The sequence below is a fragment of the Micrasema longulum genome, unplaced genomic scaffold (assembly GCF_059751315.1).
Source record: "Micrasema longulum isolate JH-2025_06_02 unplaced genomic scaffold, ASM5975131v1 h1tg001317l, whole genome shotgun sequence".
Taxonomy (NCBI): Eukaryota; Metazoa; Arthropoda; class Insecta; order Trichoptera; family Brachycentridae; genus Micrasema; species Micrasema longulum.
The window spans coordinates 507153-527894 of NW_028278504.1; the positions used below are offsets into that span (position 1 = coordinate 507153).

Sequence of the window (20742 nt, forward strand, 5' to 3'; positions counted from 1 at the left end):
ATTTTTCCCTTTTATATTTGGCTAATTTGAAGATTTCTCTTTTTTTTTGTAAAAATTAATACTTACTAATACTAAAAATTAGTAAAGAAATTGAAAGTATTGCCCCAATGCTTGCAATTTACTTTCTCCCATCTTTCTGGCAGTGTATCGAAATCCATCTCGAAAGAACGGTTCATTTTTTGAGGTTATCCACGAATCGAGACATATTTTGGCATCATTACTTATGGATGGAAAATGGAAATGCCGGTCAGCTGGGCCATGGGGTCATCGTTCGGAACAAGTGGATTACCACTTACACCACTCCTTCCGATTACGGAAGGAGTGGTGTCTTCTTGCTTCTTGTAGGACTTTCCATTTAAGTGTTTTCGAGCATGTTTCGACTGGCCTTGCAGCATGTGACCGAGCGATGTTCTGCTGCAAAATTACTTTGTCGTGTCTCTCTTTAATTTATTATTGCGGACGATTTTCCTTCAATGCTCGGCTTAAACGCATAAATCGTATTCAATAGCGATCTCCCGTAATGGTTTCGTTGGGCTTGGTTGGTTCCGACAGAGCGTGGTTGCCGTAAGTGCACAAGAATTCTATGTGCTTCAGTTACAGATTAGAAAAAAAAAGTAATGCAGTAAAATTCCCCGTAAATACTATTTTTTTGGCACGAAATTAGGCATGTCTGACGCTGCAAAAAAAATGTTTTTTACACTTCAGCGGAATAATGGCGGATTTTGCGAGAGTTAAAGAGCAAAAACAAAGCTTGATAATTTTGAAGGCGTAAATACCTGTAACTGATTTACACCATTATGTTTGTCAAACATGACACGCAAGAAGAATTGAAGATGCCAGCCATAATTGAATTACAAGTTGCCAAAATAAAATACTGTCTACTTTATTTATTAAAAAAATAACTTTATTAAAATTAATGGACAAAAACATAAATCAAACTTAATTCAGTAATATACAAGCTAAAGAAAATGCTTATTGTATTAAGGTATGTATTCTTATAATGACAACAATAATAATAAATATTCACAATTATTTTCTTTCACTGAAATTTGTTTGGTCACATGATAGAAAGCACGGTACATTGTGTGTAAGATGTAGTCGCGATTTTCTTTATCTCCACATTGAGAAGGACGGGTTTCTGAAAAACAAAAACAAAATAAAATAGCTGAGGAATTCCACAAACATAACGTGTTTATTATTTTAAGTTAACAATAAATCATTCTATTAATTCAACAATGAAATGATTGATGTTCAAATTAATTTAATACTCCGAATGAAATCATTGATAATATTAGTCGCATTAGTTAACAAATCATACTGTATCTCTATCATATTTCTTACATGAAGTCAAGAAGATCAGTCTTATGCTTATAAATTATGAGGAAGTTCAGTGCTATGAGAAATTATATATAAAAACTGTTTTCTTATACGTGGTAAAAATTAGAGCATTTAATTGTACTGATAACTCAAAAAGATGTATAAAAAAAAATTATAATAATGAACTACGTCGCAAGTTCTTCCGACTCGACCAAAGATACAGTGTTGTGATAGATTTCCGGTTTCCGGGAAGCTAACTCACCAATCAGCAGAACTTATCGACTAGAACTTGTGATGTCATGCGTGGAGTAATTTTAAACAAACCATCACGTCGCTTCCCGTAACGGTAGGCAGAGAGGATAGAACACCATATCACTCTGTTCTTGCATGCAGTTCTCGCTTCCTCTACATTCATACAGTTTCTTTGGCTGTCTGTTCGCTCAACATATCCAAGCCAACGAAGTTTCAAAATTATAAAACTTTAAAAAATCATAGTGTTGATAATATGATACAAAAAATATTTTTTTATAATTATGATTTTATCAAAAGATATGTAAATAATACCAGTTTTTTTTTTAAGTTTACATAAACAGAAATTTGAACAATATAACCTCAGAAAAGTAAGATTATGTTAAATTTTTTTTTTTTTTAAATTTATTTACAATTTTAAAAAACCCGTTAGGGTTACATTAGAAATTGAATATTGTCTAGTCATTTTATGTCTCGTCTAGTCTAGTTAGTTCAGTCATCATGTGCTTTTTCAGATTGATTTTAAATTTGTCTCCAGTAAAAGTTTTCAAGTAGTAAGGTAGGTCGTTGTAGTGTTTAAGTCCATTATGTAGTATTTTTGACTGTCCTGTGTTTGTCTTTGCTTTTTCAATATGATAGTGTTGTTGTTGTCTGGTGTTAAATAAGTGGAAACCAACGGACAAAAGGTGAGGTGAGCTAAAATTAAAATGATTAATTTAACCTCCTTATGTTGCTTCCATTTATGCACCATAGTTATATAAATTAAAAGTTTTAAAAAGAAATTAGCCTTTTGGGAGAATTCTTAGCTAAAGGTCTTGTTTCTGGTTCGAACTCATTCTGACCGGATAAATGTTTAACAAAGATTTATGGTTCTATTCTACCAAAGATTTAAAAAAAAAGATAATAAAGTGAAGCTAACCCTTGGAAAGCGGGAGCAGCTTGTTGAGCAGGAGGTGATTGCTGTGCCAGGTTACCGAAGGTGATTGTACTTTGTACGGCCAGATTCTCAAATGTCGATGATTGGGAGTTGCCAAAAGCTGTAAAAAAAATCAATTCCTCATTTCTCTGAAACAATTACGGATAAAAATAAGACAATTATAAAATACATAAAAATATCAAAAACCTACTCTACTTAAAATCATAGAATTATAAACTAGATTAGAAGTGCAAGCGTCTTAAATAAATATGATTAACCACTCGAATGCCAGAGTGCAGATCTCATCTCTCAATTTCAGTACCCGTCGAGTGCCGGAGCTGAGATCTGCGCTTTAAAATCTTTAAGCAGGATTCGCCTTATTTTTCTTGTTATTGTGGACTTTACGGCCTAAAATGGATTTTTCGTACTACTCTTTGAATAAACAAATTAATATCAGTCCTCAAACAACGTCATTGGCATCGAAACCGTGCCGAAATCCGCATTCATCAGATCGTGATTTTAACATTTAGTATTTTTCGATCTTGAGAAATAAAAGTTTATTTTTCAGTAAGATAACGATAAATGTAAGTATATGTTCATTATTAATTGTATTTAGGGATATATTCAAATAATAAAATAGCCAGCATTGTCAGTATTTTGATGGTTTTATGTAAAAAGTATTGTTTCTGCCGGTTTATAGCAAATTTTATAAAGATTTTAAAAATAATAGTACTTGATGTTTATGATGGAAAAAAATTACTATTTTTGCAAACAAATTAGCACAGTGAGCGAGCAGATTGGTTTGAAAATTAATGCCATAGACTAAAGAAGGTGCCCATTTTACCCAGTATTTGTATAAATACCGTACCAGTTTCCTACTTCTTTGATAGCCTGTATATACTACGCGCCCTTGAGGTATTTTATAACGAAAATGGCGCTATATGAATTATCCATAATAATGGTTTTTCTTGTTTTACTAGTTTTTTCTAAGACAAAGTACAAAACTTTAGTTATCACTCTAAGAATGTCGTGCTATAATCATATGTAGACATTACTGCAGAGTTAAAAGCACATAAATATACAGTTTATAGAGGCCAACCAAGAATTGCAATACATCGGCGATTATGTTCCGTTTTCAAGTAAAAATTACGATGCCAAAATAGGCTCAAAAATCAGTTACATTTTAAGTCCCGCTAGTTTGGCATTCGAGCGTTTAAGCTGTTAAAAATAGTGATAATGAATCAACTCATTAGGTGTATATAAAAATATTTTTAAAAACCGAGGAAACATCAAAACAAAAGCTTTATCCGTAATACATTTATTGAAAAGATAGCTGATTGAAAATCAAGTACATTTCTCGAAAGTATTAGAATAGGTAAACTACATAATATATTAAGGTTAAAGATTCCTATTTTCTGGTCAACCTTTTATGAGACTACTAACTTTTAAATAAATGTAGTATGTTAGGAACAATCCGCGCAACTAAATGTATTATTTTATATAAATATTTTCAATAAATGTATTGTTACATAGTTCCTCCTTTACCGTAGCAATGTAAATATATTTTTATGTCGATGTGAATATATTTTTATTATATAAAATTGAATCGATAAACATTTTTTTTACAAAATCATACAGAAATTTTCATTGAAATAATAGTAAAATCTTAGAGAATGAATCGATGTTTTCAATTGTAAGGTATGATAGAATCCTTGTATAAATAGTTTTTTATGCTATATGGAATAAAATGAATACAATAAATAAACATAGAAAAACAATCAGTTGAAATAGGTAATTTATTAACAAGAGATAACAACTTTAAGATGCGTTATCAAAAATGGTGTCACACCTGACTCAGTTCCCGGGGAACCGAAGGACTTTACAGGTGAGTCAAACGACGAAGGGAAACTGGGAGTGGCCCCGAACCCACCTGTGCTACCAAACGTTGGACTTCCGCCGAATGTTCCTGCAAATAGGATTACCAACATACTCACATATTTAATACTATTCGCGCACTGATCAATTCATCATTGTTATCATTGCGCCTATTTCCTTCATTATTCATTTTTATCAAGCGAGCGTGTGAGATGAGACTTAGTATATAATAAAAATAGTATAAAATAAAAATTGAAATCTGGGCACATTTTCTATACATGAAGGTCACAGATCAATATTATGGCGAGCTAATAAAAAAATAATGACACATTTGTTAAAAACTTGATAATCCAACATTAATCGTGAAATGGGAGTAAGTTTAGTTAAGTATTAATATAATATGATAATCTGTGTAGCCTATAGTTATTATGCCAGATTGAAATTAATAAGTAAATTGAAGGGTACATGGTTAAAATGGGCTCGGAATGTTTAGATTTTCAAGATACTAAATGCTCTCCTGAATAATTGAAATAAAATAGAATGTTTAAAACTAACAAAATGTGGCTATCAGTCTTATAAATTGTAGGAAATAAATACGGGTGGTAGCTGGGAAAAAACAGTCAAAATAAGATAGTTGCTGTAACAAGTTCATTTTTGTCAGTTCAAGAAAGTTTAAATAACTAATTAAAATAGATATTTTTGATACTTTTTCTGTGATTGTATGTAAAATATATTTTACATTAACTGAAAACATATTTTATTAAAAACATGAACCCAGTATCCCACAAATAAGGTATTTATTCTTCTTCTTGCTCTCCTGTTAAATGAGTTATTTGTTAATGAACCCATTTCTGCCGCGTACCTTTCATTTACCTCACATAATGTCAGCTTAAAAAACATGATTGTTTTGTAAATACATATTTGAGAAGCTGCGAAAAACTTGGTATGATCAGATTTAAAATCATTGTCATTGACAAAATTCTACACAATAGAATAACATTCACAAGATGTACGAAGGTCGAAAAGCTAAAATTGTTTGCCAAAATAGATGCTAGAGGCATTCCACCTTCCAGCGTACGATATGATGTGATGTTAGTAGAAAATTTTGGTGAAATATACCTGGAGGTTTGCTAAAGGCACTAGGAGAACCGAATCCAGCCGTGGCAACATTTTGTTGATCTCCGGTTCCAGTGAAAGAACCGAATCCCCCTCCTCCGGTTGGTGAAGAACCAAAGCTAGAAAATACTTGGAAAATATAAAATATGCCTCCTTGGAATGTTTATCTCGATACTTAATTGTCCTATAGACAGTAAAACTGTATAAAAATGCATACCTATTTAACTAAGAAAGAAACTTCTTTATTCTCTTATTTATTCAAATACGAGGTATATACAGAAAGCAATCTCCGTTTGATAGGTTAAAAATAAATGGTAGTGTGAAAAAATCTTAAGATATAAAACTATTTTTCTACATGACTCCCACCATTTTGTAAGCATTTGTCATAGTGCTGCTCAAGTAAAAAATCGACTTAAAGAAGTATTATTTACAATTAATTTCATTAAGTTGGCTTGACATGAAAACAATTAAGTCAAAGTTTATTCCCCTTTAGATTTCTATTTAAGGTAAGTCAATGCACATTCATTAATTTACCTGGTTGATTGTCCAAACACGGGTTTAGCTCCAAAAGTGGCTGCACCACCAAACACAGAAGCTGTAAAATAAAAAAATAAGGTAAAAATAATAAGAAAAACACATTTAAATAAAAATAACATTTGAAGCACTAACATTGTGATATTACAACTATATGCTAACTTTGTGAAAAATTACTAAAACAAATTTGATATGCCAACCAGTTTCAGAACATGAGTGTTCCTTTGTCAAAGGTTAAAAATAAATTTACATGAAGTATTTTAAATCTTACTCCAAATACATCAAGTGCTAACGTGTACTCAATGTTTTACGTCCTGGCTGCAATATTATAAAATATATTATATTTAAATTAATTGCAACAGAGAGGGAAAAAAATATTGAGAAGGGATATGGAAGTCTAGGCATTTACAGGGCTTATGACCTGTCATTGGCTGGTTTAAGTGGCCACTTTACACACTGTGTAACATTCACCACCCTGCCCATGTTTGAGCATCCACATTTCCTCAACTCTTCCATCTGCTGACTTTTGTGAAGTAAAAGAGCTGAAACCTTTATTATGTGGGTGAGATTCATCCGGCTGAACCAAATCACCTACTAGGCAACGCCTGAAAACAATTTTCCAATTTTTATACTTCTTCTTTTACCAGGTAGTTCATTCAACAATGTTTGAGTGTGTCTAAATGCCCAAATGTCCAAATACAATTAATTTAAATATAAATAACTCCCTAGGGAGGAAATACAGCCAGTCTGCAAGCATTTGAACATACTCAAACATTGTTGAATATTCTATTTAGCTTACATTGACCTGAAGGAGAACCAAAAATAGAGGCACCCTGAGGAGAACCAGCGGCGGTTGCCGGAGAACCAAACAAACTCCCCCCGCCTCCGAACAGATTCCCCGGATTAGTGGGGCTGGGTGGGGAGCCGAACATGTTCCCCGGTTGGCTGGGGGACTGTCCGAACACGTTGCTTGCCGGAGGTGACGTGGACCCTGAAAAATATATTCAGTTAAGTACATTAACACCTAAAGAAGAATACATTCTATTGTCTTCACCTTCGAGTTATTCTCTGGATATGAGATTAGAATGTACTTTCCTCACCTTAAGTATTGTCTCTGAATACGGGTACAAGACTCCGAGCATTGAACAATAATTAATTATACACATTATTTGATTTTTACAATAAACGTTACAAATACAAAATACAGCATCACATAAAATAAAAAAATCTCACAAAGGCATGGCCATTTTGGAAGAATATGATAGATATTTAAAAAATGAAAAGTGCTACTATTAAAACATAAATGTTCTAAAACATATTTAAAAAAATAAAAATATTTCTAAAATTTATATTTGAAGCATCTTATGACTTTATAGCTCCATACATTGACATATTAATACATAGATGCGCCATATCGAATAAGATATTTTTAAAAGTAGTAACATGAAAACGTACTCAGAGTTAATGAGTTTGTTTATATATACCAGGGCTGCATTCAACGATCATGCATATGTTACCAAAAATTGGAGGATACTAATTTTTGGTAAATATTTTTTTTTTACATTTGAATGTTAACCAATCAACATTCGTTATCGATAGATTCCAGTCAGATTCTTTCCTAAAATTCCTAATAATTTCGACCCATTTATTTCTTTTCACTGGATTTTGGGGAATGCAAAAATAATATTCACTCACATTAATTATATTTAAAAATCAAAGCACCCCTGTACTAAGAATAACTTTGCGATTGCGCCGCTAGGCGTAGTTTGATGTTTGCAAAAAATAATATTTATATTTGAATATGAATCGTTTTAAGCTTTTTTAATATGTTATTAACTTGATTAAGTGTAAAAAGAAATAAAAAAATGTAATTACCAAATCCACCAAATTTAGAAACTCCACCGAATACATTGGATTGTGGTTGTCCAAATGCTGAATTTCCACCACCGAAGACTGAACTTCCCGACTGTCCAAAAGCTGATGGAGCTCCAAATGTGGATCCACCGCCGAACATCGACCCACCAGTGTTAGTGGGACTGCCAAAAGGTGAGCTCGTTGTAGATATGCTCGAACTCCCAAACATAGAGGTTACGGTTGACGGCACCGAAGCATTGGCCGCTCCGAATAAGGAAGCCGCGCACGTGGTAACGGGTGAACCAAATAAGCTACTTTGCCCAGACGTCGTAGTTACAGTAAGAGAATCAAACATAGATCCTGTAGAGTTGATATTTGCATTAGCCGAAGCAAACAGTGAATTAGCAGACGGCGCACCAAATGGTGGCGCCACAGTTGAAGGAGTAGACACGGCCCCGAATATTGAGCTGGGTGTTGTAGTTGTGGACGAAACGCTAAATACAGAAGTGGCAGGAGAACTTACTCCCCCAAAGACTGAGGGAGTAGAGGCAGGAGTAAATAAAGAGGTTGTAGTAGATGCGGTACCAAATACCGAGGTAGTAGTAGATGCGGTACCAAATACTGAGGTCGTAGTAGATGCAGTACTGAATACCGAAGCTGTTGACGCAGCAGTGAAAGCTGAGGTAGAAGTAGTTGGAGCAGGAAGGCTAAATGTTGAAGCAGCGGTACTGACAACAGCAGTATCTGGAGATGTTTGTGATATCAGAGTACTACTATCAGTGCTTGCAATAGTTGCGGCTGATGTAGAAACACTAGTTCCACCAAATACTTCTAAAGGGCTAGTAGAACTCGGGGTTCCGAATACTGAAGTAGTTGATGGCTTAATTTGTGTTCCAAACGATATTGTTGTATTTGATCCCGAAAATAATGGTTTGGCATCATCTGTGGTAGCTGTATTAGATGGTGGAACAGTTACGGATACATTAGGTGATGAAGAAAGAGTGGGAGCTTTAAATATATTACTAGCAGACATGGAGCTAGTTGTTGAAGGAGTTATAGAAGATACTTGTGAAGGTACTGCACCAAAAATAGTCTTTGTATTTGTCCCCGGAGGAATTGACGATGTGGTCACGGTTCCAAGAGGCGGGCTAGGAACTTTAGAAATAGAAAGAGAACCAAACGTTATAGTGGAGGCCTGACTTTCTATACTGGAAAGTGGAGATTTAACAACATTCTGGCTATCAACAGGAGTAGGTTTAGTTTGAGGTTTTGGAGATGAGAATATTGAAGATTCGGTTGCAACTGCTTGTGGAGCAAATGATAAAGATTTGAATACAGATTCAGTAGAAGATGGAGTTGCAGTTGTTGATTTTGGTAAAGATGATATAACATTTTTCATATCTCCAAAACCATTAGATGAAGATCCAAATGCTATTTGTGAAGGGTTGCTGCCAAATACAGAGTCTGAAAGAAAAGAAAATATAAGAAGGCTTTATTAAAAAGAGAAATATATTCCAGTAAAAAAAAAAAAAAACATAAAATAAAACAAACTTGGAGTAGATCTTGGTGTCGGAGAGCATATTGGTTGCCCCATAAAAGTAGTGATCTTCGCAGAGTTGTTGGCAGCAGCGGGTGCAATACTTGGATTAATATTTTGGGTTGCAGTTGATTTTATGTTTTGTTGAGCAGCTAAAAATATATAATATAATTACAGATTTATAAAATTCAGGAAACTTATATTTATAATATATATATACAAAAATAATCTTACTACTTACATTTATTTTGCTGTTCATTAGACTTAGAAGCAGGTATAGGAGCCGAAGGAGGAGTTGCATTGGCATTAGAAACAGGTTTCTGGCTTTTGTCATTATCGCCAACCATATTGGACACAAATTTATTAAGATTTGATAAAGGCTGGTTGTCTGGAAACTGGGGAGTTGGTCTTAAAATAGCTTCCATCATTTTAGAATTCAAAGCTGACATCTTTCCAGTGTTTGATTCCGAAACTATGGATTTAACTGGTTCGCTGGATAAAGGTTTGGTAGCCGGAATAGTGTCGTTGTCCTTGGCAGACTGTTGGACTTGGAAGGAACTTAGAGGATTACGCTCTAAAAATGATTGTAGCCTATTAGATGGTTCTACTTTAGTTGGTTTTATTCTAACGGTGTGATGGTTGGCTAAAAGTTCTCGTAATGCATTTTGTTTTTTGAGAGTATATTTAGCATCCCTTTCACTAACATCTCTGTATTTTGCATCCAGAATATCATTTGGCTGTATATTTAAATTTAACAGATTCTTGGTCAATGTTGATAGAGGTTGGCTGAAAAATCACAAGATTTTTGAAACAAGACATATTTTTTTTAAATTTACAACTAAAATTTCCCATATTTCCAATCACAAATTAATGAAAGGGTAAATTTGAATATACTATACGATAATCCTTCGTAAAATAGATTGATAAAAAATAATCTTGTAAATACTGACCTATCTTTAAGTCCTTTAGTAAGTGGTTGTCCAATTTTGGTACTTAAAATTTGCGGTCTCAGGGATTCTGCCAGTTTTAATAGAGTTTTAATTGTTCCCTGTTGTCGTATCAATATATCATGTTGCCTTACTAGAGGCTGGTAAACTTTGTCCAGTGTTGGCATTTTCATAATATCTCCGTCATTACCCAAACCTTTAAAAGCCCTATTGAAGAAATACAGTTTGATTATTAAAAATAAAATAAAATATATTAGTACTTTTAATTAATTTAACATTGACTTAATCCTCTTGTATCTGTTTTTTTTCTCAGGATTATTCTTAGAACTTTGTTTTGTAATACGGCGAATTAGTTTAAAATTTGTTGTGGTTTGATAGGATAATGTGCTGCTGTGGTGGTTGGTGTGTGGTTCAGTGATCGTGTTGTAGGTGATTTTGCATGAACCCATTTTAACAAATCTTCTGGTTCTTCCAAAAATTGATAATGTTTTGTTCTTTTTAATCTTTTTCGTTACCACCTTAGTGTTGTGATTAAATGTAAGTTTCAAGTTTTTATGGTTTAGAAATATCGATAATTAAGATAAAGTTTAATGATAATTAGATTTAAGTTAATATTAGGACATTCATATATTATAATGGTTGTACAATTTTAAAGCGAAATATATATTTTTTTAAATAATTAGGTATTAATAAACTATTTTTTTTATGCAACTCACGTTATTCTCTTCTTACAATCACCCTGGAATGTTTCCCATTGTTCATCTAGTACATTGTTTACTTGCTTGATTTGTGACTCGATGTAATACATACTTTGTTTAATGGATGCTAACTTTTCGGAAGACACTGGATCCAACTGACCTAACTGCTCCAGAGCTCTGTAATTTGAAAAGAAATTTTACACGAAGTACATAAATTTATATGTGCACATTAATTTTATTTTATATGGAAAAAAAAACCCTACTATTTAAAGAGAAATAGAAAAATGTAGAACAGATACATAAATCGTCCCATAGTAAAAATAATAAGAGCAACTGGATTACATTTTTTTAAGGGAACGTTTAAATAAATAACTTTATGACTTATTGTGACTAAAAATGACATGCCGAGAAACAACTTTTCGGTTGCACCCAAAAGAAAGAAAAGAAACGCAGGAAATATTCAATTTAAAGCTTTCCTGCGCATTTGTCGGTCTTCAAAAAGCGATTGATAGAGTTGAAAGCGATACATTGTTCTTTGTTTTAGTTTATTAATTTAAAGTTGTCAACTCACTCAGGCTGCATTTGAGCTTTAACTAACACAGAGCACATTTTGATCAAACATTGATTTAAGGCCGATATCTGATGCTTCACGTCTTGGTTAGAATACATTTTCTCCGGAGGTTCACGGTCATACTGTTCTAGAGCTGAAATAATCTCTTTCATTTCACTCGGAGTACCAACCTGCAATTAACCAAAACAGTTGTTTATATAAGAATACAGAAACAAATAGAGTTTTGATGGACACATATTTAAAAGAAATTGTGAATATACTAACTTGGGTGTTGACGGATTTACACTTTTTTAATAATTCATATAATTCTGTTTGAAATTCATTCATTTCCTTCAACAACATGGCTTTAATAGTTTCATTTGACGTTGTTTTAAGTATCGCTTCGTAAGATTTGGTTTGTTTATCATCTAGTTGGTTTATAGAACCTTTATTGGACTGATTAATTTGATTTTCCACCTGCTGGTAAATAATTAAGTAATATAAAAAAATGATAGTCAGTCATTATATAGATTCCAGACATCAAGAACACATTATTTAAATAAGTTAATATGAAAAGCGAGACATATTTAAAAAAAGGGTTTTACCTGTTGAGGTTCAGAATATTTTTCAGGCTGAACCGTTGGTTTATTGGGAACACTGACTGGTTTTGGGGTAGCGATGGCTAAAAATAGAATATTATTTTATTACTAGCGGAATAAGTTATGTTTTTAGAATATACCAACATAAAATGGACCATATTCATATTAGTGAGATTAATTTGAATAATGCATACCTTGAGGCTGTTGAACTGCGATAGGAGCTGCGGGTGGTGGTTTGAACGCTGCACTTTCTTGTGCTTTGGTCTCGGCGGTGAAGGGTTTTGAAAATATTTCCACTGCCGGCTTTGGGGCATCTTGCGCCATCTGCTCTTTGGTGATTCCAAATAGATTAGTCGCCGGTTTGTTGACACCACCGATGTTAAATGGACTTGCAGCCTTTGGAATCTAAAAATATTGAATGAAATATTTTCTACCATGGTAAAAGTACAACTGTTTATTATTTGGGTGGGAAGGAGTGCCCCATATTAACGAATCTGGTTACACGGTTCCAGTTACAGTAAAACTCCCCTTTTACGTTTTTCAATGGAGCAAGGAAAAAAAGTATAAAACTGACGAAAACGCTTGAGCGTTTTTTCGCATCGCAAAAATGTATGGAAAAAATAGGAATAACATTTTTAAAAAAATGATTTGCTACACTATAGTGTACATATATTTCCAGAAAAATTGAAAAATGGTGATAAGTGGAAATTGACATTATTTAAAAAAAAATGGCGCTATATAAATTATCCAAACATTATTATTATTATTATCTCGGTTTCACTTTTTTATGGCTGGCTGCTTTCTGCATAACTACGTTCAATTACACTGCACCTGCTTTGAATTTATGTTAAGACAATAATTTATCCTTTATTAGTTGTTTACCTGTTTTTATTCTTCATTCGCGTGGCACACGCGGTGGCGCGCGGGCCGCAGCATCATTATTACGACATAATTTTGGCTTTTTTGACACATCAAATGAATTCCGTTTTTTTTAAGCGTAAAACCTACAAATGCTATGCTACAAATAGCCAAGTCACGCGTTCAAATCATCATAATGTGATTTTAATGAATCATGACTTGCCTCTTTGTAGCATTTATGGAGGGAGATAAAATATGTGTTTTTAGTGGTTAGCTAAAAAACACTGATTTTGAAGTAACCTAGTTGTAGTAATTACCACACGATATGGTCCTGTTCATAAATTCAATTTTCTGGTAAGCAAAACATCGAATTCATGCAAAGGACCAGTCGTATAAAAATTGATGCTTCCCATGGAAGTGGTAATACATACATCACGAGTGCAAAAAGAAATGTAAAAAGGTGAGGTAATACATACCGTTGGTGTAGAAGTAATTATATTTTGAGGCATTACAAATGAAATGTCAGGCAATTGCTGAGTAGAAGTTTCTGCCACAGTTTTTAGTGTATCATGTCCGTGTTTTGATGGAATATCGGTAATCATCAAATGGTGAGGAATATTAAGTTCTTCCGGAGGGTTGCATATTGGAATAGATCCTTGTGTTAGGTTGATGGCGTAGAATGATACAAGGACTCCCGTGTGGCTCAAAATATGGATCATGGGCATGTGGGGTAGTACTTCATTTTCTCCTATGGAAAAAAAAAAATTTTTTTAGTTTATTGTAAAAAGTTTAGATTTTCAGTAGAAAAAAAATGTTTGTATATTTCCAACACATTAAACACTACATTGAAATGATAAGATGATATTATAAATGGGAGTTTGATATAAACTTTGCAGTTTGAATATTTTAAGAGATATGTGTTACAATGTTTGCTGTTATTTTGTTTGATACTCTCGGCTTAAACAATATTATGAGAGAGAATTAGTCAATGCTAATTTGTAAATCACACGAAGACTATGCTATTTGAAAATTTTATCAGTTAATATATTTACCCCAAGGAAGTTGATATATGGCAGCATCATCAAATGCAAAGCCAATTGGGTAGTTTTCTTGTTTATCTTCTGTCAAGGGCAGTTCTGCTCTTGCTTCATCCATCTTTAAGCAAAATCAAACGTACATACCCACATTAGTACACAAATAATAAAAATAAATTCAGTTCAGAATTTAAGATACATAGGCAGAAACAATATTTTTAAATAATAGGACTATAAAGAAATCAAGTATGTTGAGCCAAATTCTCATTATATTTTTTTCCTGACACATTGTAATTGCACAATTGACCATTGACATTTGAGTGTGCAATAACTCACTCGACCGAAGATTTAAAAATGACATAATCAAATTTTGTAGGCTGTAAAGATTTAGGTGAATCTTTTATATTTCTATAGCCCGATTTCAAGCAAAACCAAAACTGACATTTGCGTACGTACTGCTTTTATCTCAAAAATCTTTAATGGCATTAGTGGCTTGCTGGCATTCAAGCCCTTAAGGATAAAAAAAAAAAAACACAATGCTTGATGTGTCTTGCGTCAATTTCTGAATTGGACATTTTAACTTGAACAATAATAGACATTTTATTACTCGTAAATGATTCCAAACAATAGTTTAAAATAGAAAAAAAATTGGAGACATGTTTACTTCACCGTGTCAGAGTTTCAAATATCCGGGAGTATATGGAAAAGGCCACTTTGAAAAAGACCTGGGAGTGCAGCTAGGAATAGCAGGCTACAAATTCAACAGTATGAAGGTTGCCTGGAGATCAGATATTTACTCGGTTAAAACCAACTGTCGCCAATAAAACGCCTGCATAACACCTATTCTCCTCTATGGATACGAATCGTGGCACCTCACTAGGGGGCTCAAAACAGAAAAATTCTTAGTTTCGAGAATAGATGTCTCAGAACAATTTGGATGTGCGGTGGTTTGGATCTGTAAGGAATGAAGCAATAAGAGAACAGACGGAACAAACTCCGGTGACAACTGTCATCAAGCGGAGGCGATACAGTTGGCTTGGCCATCTACTACAGATGCCTCTTGAGGGGCATCCGTATTCATCATATTCAACAGGTTCTCGACGTCCCTGATGTCCGCTGCTGACTGTTCGTTGGCAGTTCATGTAAGAACTATGGGACACAAACCTGACTTGGTACTTGCAGCCGACAGAGGTCCTGGAGGCTCTTTGTGGACACCATACGCTCCAATTAGGAAGCAGACATGGAATAACGATTATGATGAGGATGTCTGGATAGAAACTGCGCTTTAACGCCAGGTAGTAAAATATGTGATTTCTTTATGGTTCCCCTCATACAATTATTTGTCAATAAAGTAGTTTGTTATATCGTATATTAAGAGTGATATTTTTATGAAAATGCATGATGTTATGATAAAACACTAAGATAGGTTAGATTCGGTAATATCGCTATGAAAATAAGTGAATTAATAAAAAAGTCACAGTTGTAAATGAAGGCAGGTTTTGTATCTCATGTAGGATATGAAGTATTGTTTATCGTAAGCTATTTATATTTTACCAATTTGTAAAATATTATAAGTAAACAACAAAAAAATACCTGAATCCATTGTTCCCAATTATTTTGGTCAGCAGTACCGAGTACACCAACTTCCATACTATTTGCTGATGAAGCAAACAGTATCCCCCTAAAACATTTTATTCAATAAATAATTTGTATAACAATCATTTAGCACAAACACATCGTGAAAATACCTCAGAGTAATAATAGGCTACCCGCTTATAGAGCTACCCATACGGACAAAAACCGTCCAATGATTATCAATCACGAAGTTAGTTATAGTTAACAGAAATACAACGGGCTGTGGGTACTCAGGTCGAGAATTACAAGCGCAAATCGAAACCGTCCGTTACACTTTTGTTGTCAATCCGGCACAAATACCCTTCAAATGGAGTACTAATGCAGTGTCCCATGATGATGAACAGTAGGATATTAAAAAGATAGTTAATTGTACCGAGCCAAGATGGTCTTAAGTGAACTATGAAATATTACACAGTAAAATAAGTGAAGAATAAAGTGAGGACAATGAGAGAATTAATGTAGTTATTGTTTTAAATCATCGTACTTACCAGGAAGGCAAATGAGTAAGGTAGTAATGTATTGGCATTATATTTCCCATACTGTAACAAATATCTTCATAGTTGACACAGTTTGGAGTTCCCACTTTAGGAGTATTTACAATTGTGACACCTAAAAGGCAATAACAATTATACATAAAGATTCTCGAGTATTCTAAGCAAATGTGAAACATGAGTATTATGACGTATGGTTAAATAGACACATCACAAGCGCGTTATTAATGGCATTTAAATTGGTGGGTATTGGCCTTCCTTGCCTTTATTTTTTATCATTGTTATCAGAAGTGAAATGTGACGCTACGCAGAAAAATGCCTTCACGTGTGAAGTGAAAAACGAAAAAAAAAAAATATAGTTTTATTTGTAAATATAATCCAATTTTTTAAATTAGTAGACGGAGGTCCGGACCTGTTGATTGAGTTGATAAAAATGTCTGAGTTCAGTCGGATATGGATTTACGGTCTCTTCAATTGCTGATGGGAAAGAAATATTTGCAAAATCTGAGATGAAGCTAGTAAAGGGATAACGTGTCTATTTATTATACATCAGAACATGTGCATTAAAATTCATGTTATTTTCTTACATGGTCTGTTATCGGAATCTACTGAATCCTTGAAAACTACACTGAATTGATAGGTAGAAATCCAATGTATGGCGATAGCTTCCAGTTGATTGTTGTCAAATAGTTTAGGTGCGGGAAAGTTTTTGACCGGAGTCAAATCAGGCTTGTACTGGCTCAAACTGCCATCTGCATTTCCGGTCACGATTTGTTTACCTTTAGGACTCCACGATAAACACCTAGAATTCAGATTAAAAAATAAATTAAATCATGGAAGTTTTCTCATTCTATTTACAACATTATTTATTTGTTCTTTCAATTTGATAAATTACTATGCCTAAATATTTTTTGCTCCTTTTTTCAGTTCTTTGCAGGCAACTATGTATTATTATGATTCTGATATCCTTCATTGTATTTTGTAGTTTATACACATTTTATTTTACATAAATAGATTTTAATTATAAGATATGAGTCTTGAATATGTTGCAAAAGCGATTAAACTTTGTGGATTTAAGTTTAATTCTTCTTTTATTTCTATAACAAATTACAATAAACTTCTTCCAAGAATTTTCACTTAAATGTTTTAAATACATTTTACCCTTAACAATAATATAGATTGTATTACTCGTAAATAACGCCAAACAATAGTAAAAATAAAATAAAAACTCAAGGACGAGTTTATTTCACCGTGTCTGGACACAAACTGCACTCAAACAGCAGGTCATAAAATACGTTACATCTTTACATCGATTTTCCCAATTTTTTAAATGAATAAACGAGACTGAAATATATCTCTAAATTCATCAATATTGATAAATGTTTCAATACAAATGGAGAAACTTTTTGAGAAGGTAATATGGATTTTAAGTCATTTATAGGGCTAGGGAAGACCGTCGATGATGATCTTTCGGCTATATTTGGCGAAACTAAAGGGATGTGGGATTAACGTGGGGGGAAACGAGAGTGCTGGATAGCGATAGGGTCTCCTGGAGGTGTCTGGTGATGCCCACATGCTCCACTCAGGAGCGGATGTGGAAAATAAAGATAGGGCTTATGATTTATGATCTGTTGGATTGATTATTTAAAGTATACACTGTAACCTTCATTATTCTATCCATATTTCTTCAATGTATGTTGATCGTTAAGATAACTTATATCGGGATTCTGGCATTGTTCTCAGAAGAATTGAGATAAAATTTAATCGAGACAGTAAATAACAAAACACCAATTGATAAGTAAAATAAGACTTGAGATTTCTCCTTACCTGGCATTAGCCGCAATAGTCTGCACATCCAGGGAGCTTTGTTTACACTGGTAGACGGAAACAGAGCCATCGGATGTGCAGATGGACAGCATATCTGCCTGGCAAGGGTTCCATAGCAGCCGACACAAACTAACACCCGGTGAAGGCCTCAGTCTAATGTGTTGGGAGAGTGACAAATTCTGAAATGAAAATATGGGTTAATTCAATGACATATTTTAAAGTGGACACATAATTTCTTGCTTCTTTTCTCCAATGAACTTTCGTTGCGATGCGACGTGACGGTAGTGCATGATGAGAAAATGAAAATTACATTACAGCTGTGAAAGAACGTTACTAGTGTATAGTGTTAAGAATAAATATAAATAAATAAAAAAAACATTTCGTTATCCAAGTGACTTGCTCTTCAAAGAATTCAGAGTACTGAATATTATTCAACAGTATATATTGAGAACGGTAGTGGTTACACACATAAATAGAGACAGTTACCCAAGCGTCAATCACAACCATAATACAAGATACTCTAATAGGGATCTGATACTAAGTGAAGGGGTCAACACTGTTCTGGCATCGAGACAACACTATTACGTAGGCAAAAAGGTCCATAACCTTTTGCCAGAATCATGGAAAGACGGGAGTGTTGTCAAGTTACGGAAGGTGTTGACTTCGCTCTTTCATGACATTGGTCGTAGGGAGTCAGAAAAGTTGATGCATGCCACGGATTGGAGATTCTTACTGGATGTCGAAAATAAAATATAAAAAATAAGGAATAATTAAAAAAATATATATTTATAGATGACAACCATGAAGTTTCGCATAAATAAATTGACTATGTTTTTATGAATGTATGTATGTGTATGCGCATGGGTGTATGTACGTGTGTGTGTATGTACATGTGTATATATGTGTATATATATATGTGTGTATATATGTGTATGTCTGTATGTATATGAATCAAAATGTGTATCCGAATAAATTTATATTTTGTTTGTCTGTGCTCTATATTAATTTGTTAACTATAATAATATATTAAAATGTAATTGCCTAGCTTGGAACGGGGTATGTACCCTTGTTAGCTGGGCAAAGTGAACATGGAATTGTGTTTTGATAAAGAGTGTGAATAAATAAATAAATACATTTGTGGAATAAGTAGATAATTATATAAGCTATGTCACTAGCTATTTTTCTACCCATAAGGACGTTGTGTATTCAAAAAGGTTGAAAAATACTGGTCCACACAATAAAAAGTGAGCGCAGTGCTTACATTCAGTGCTACAATTGTGTGGTGTAATCGCTAATGCACTTAGTATAGGATTAACGTGTTTATTTTTAATATGTCATTAGTAAACAAAATGAAATTATAATAAATATTATGTTCATACCTCATTGATGCAACTTTTTGTGTGGTAAATATTAGCGGCAAGACAGTTGTTGTTTTTGACAACAATGCAAAGTAGATCCTGCGAGCAGTTTACAGAAAGATTGACAGGAGTATCTTCCAGAGGGAACACTCTTCGTGGACATTGTAAACCCTCCTCAGCGACTAAAGTCTTTACCTGGAATACTAAACCAGAATATAACTATTGAGTAATTTCTTTGTTCATAAAACAATTGATTTTTAATAAAAACACATTTTTTCCAAGCAAAGTACATAATACACAGCTACTGTTCAAGTAAAAACTATTTAAACCGACTAACTTATACAGTTTTATTAGTTTGGTGCAAAAAATGACAGTTTTATTAGTTTGGTGCAAAAACTTCATTTGTTTTAGTGACAGTTCTTTTTTTGAAATTCACATAAGAAAAAAAACAAAACGAAAATTGAGTCAGTGTTTAAGTAGATACTTATGATTATTTGTTGACTACAAAAAAAATCGAGTCATTTACACTTAATTGTCATTCATTCCGATTCCGGTCAAAGGGCCTGAGGGTTGGAACATAGTGTTATAAAAAGGCATATACTTAAGTTATAAAATGAGTTGATAAATATTTTTTTAAATTAGCGCAGAAGGGTTTTGCAGGTACTGTTTTACCGCAAATGAGGCCATATAAGCGCCACTGTGGTGTTCGAAATTGGGGATTCATGAGTTATCCACAAGAAGTTAATAACAAGAGTAATTAATATAATTAAAATAAAACCATAAGTGCAGCAACGTCTAAAGTAACGTGTAGAACGTCTAAAGCAATAATTATTCAACATATTACGAACCATGTAAATTGTTGTTAGGTGATCCAACGAAGAGTAATCCAAACCGGCTTGCAACAGCGACAAGGTTAAGTGAACTAGATGGATCAGGACCGGTGGAATCAAAAGCTTTGATCCGTCGATGTAGTTTAAATTGAAACGACTAAAAACACACCATACATAATTATATATTAATTGATGATTTATTTAAAAAAATAAACTATCGTCAAGTTTTAGGGTTAGTACCTGAACATCAACAGAGTCTGGTGCAGCAATTATATCCATAGCGGTGTAGAAAGAATTGAAAGCGTGAATTGAGAATTATTTTCTTCAATCGTCTAAATCAGAATTCGAAATAGAAAGCATCTAGCCTAATTTTAAAAAAACACAAGCTGAAGAAGTTTTAGCGCCTCGCACAAAACTTGAGAATTCTGACAAGTCATAGAGAATGACAGTTATTTAGTTTATTGACTTATCTATTGGTTTTAGGGATGCGCGACTGTGAATAGGTCAGGTAAAATAA

The 20742-nt window shown here is 33.5% G+C and overlaps 1 protein-coding gene across 4 annotated transcripts; it reads right to left on the minus strand.

Moving 5' to 3' along the window:
- Positions 1-892: 892 nt before the first annotated feature.
- Positions 893-20669, minus strand: LOC148275930 (uncharacterized). 4 transcript variants are annotated; one of them, XM_088235002.1, is made up of 24 exons: positions 20466-20669; positions 20244-20382; positions 19417-19598; positions 18038-18216; positions 16798-17012; positions 16208-16328; positions 15678-15765; positions 14103-14205; positions 13527-13798; positions 12387-12597; positions 12199-12275; positions 11879-12070; positions 11615-11784; positions 11062-11220; positions 10349-10552; positions 9640-10184; positions 9413-9550; positions 7883-9325; positions 6807-6998; positions 6008-6068; positions 5477-5592; positions 4332-4448; positions 2486-2603; positions 893-1138 (listed from the first exon to the last, which is right to left on the minus strand). In XM_088235002.1, the coding sequence occupies exons 1-24, from the start codon at positions 20502-20504 to the stop codon at positions 1111-1113; spliced, it is 5109 nt and encodes a 1702-aa protein (XP_088091128.1). In that variant the 5' UTR covers positions 20505-20669; the 3' UTR covers positions 893-1110. The 4 variants fall into 4 exon arrangements, with proteins under 4 accessions (XP_088091128.1, XP_088091127.1, XP_088091129.1 ...); XM_088235001.1 differs by having other exon boundaries at positions 11879-12073; positions 20466-20662; XM_088235003.1 differs by lacking the exon at positions 4332-4448 and having other exon boundaries at positions 11879-12073; positions 20466-20662.
- Between the last annotated feature and the right edge of the window lie 73 nt (positions 20670-20742).

Coding starts and splice junctions, on each gene's coding strand:
- LOC148275930 (XM_088235001.1), bottom strand. CDS start 20,504: ATGGATATAATTGCTGCACCAGACTCTGTTGATGTTCAG. Junction 17,013..18,037: donor ACTATTGCGGCTAATGCCAG/GTAAGGAGAAAT, acceptor TCTGAATTCTAG/GTGTTTATCGTGGAGTCCTA. Junction 11,221..11,614: donor AAAGCTCAAATGCAGCCTGA/GTGAGTTGACAA, acceptor TTCAAATTACAG/AGCTCTGGAGCAGTTAGGTC.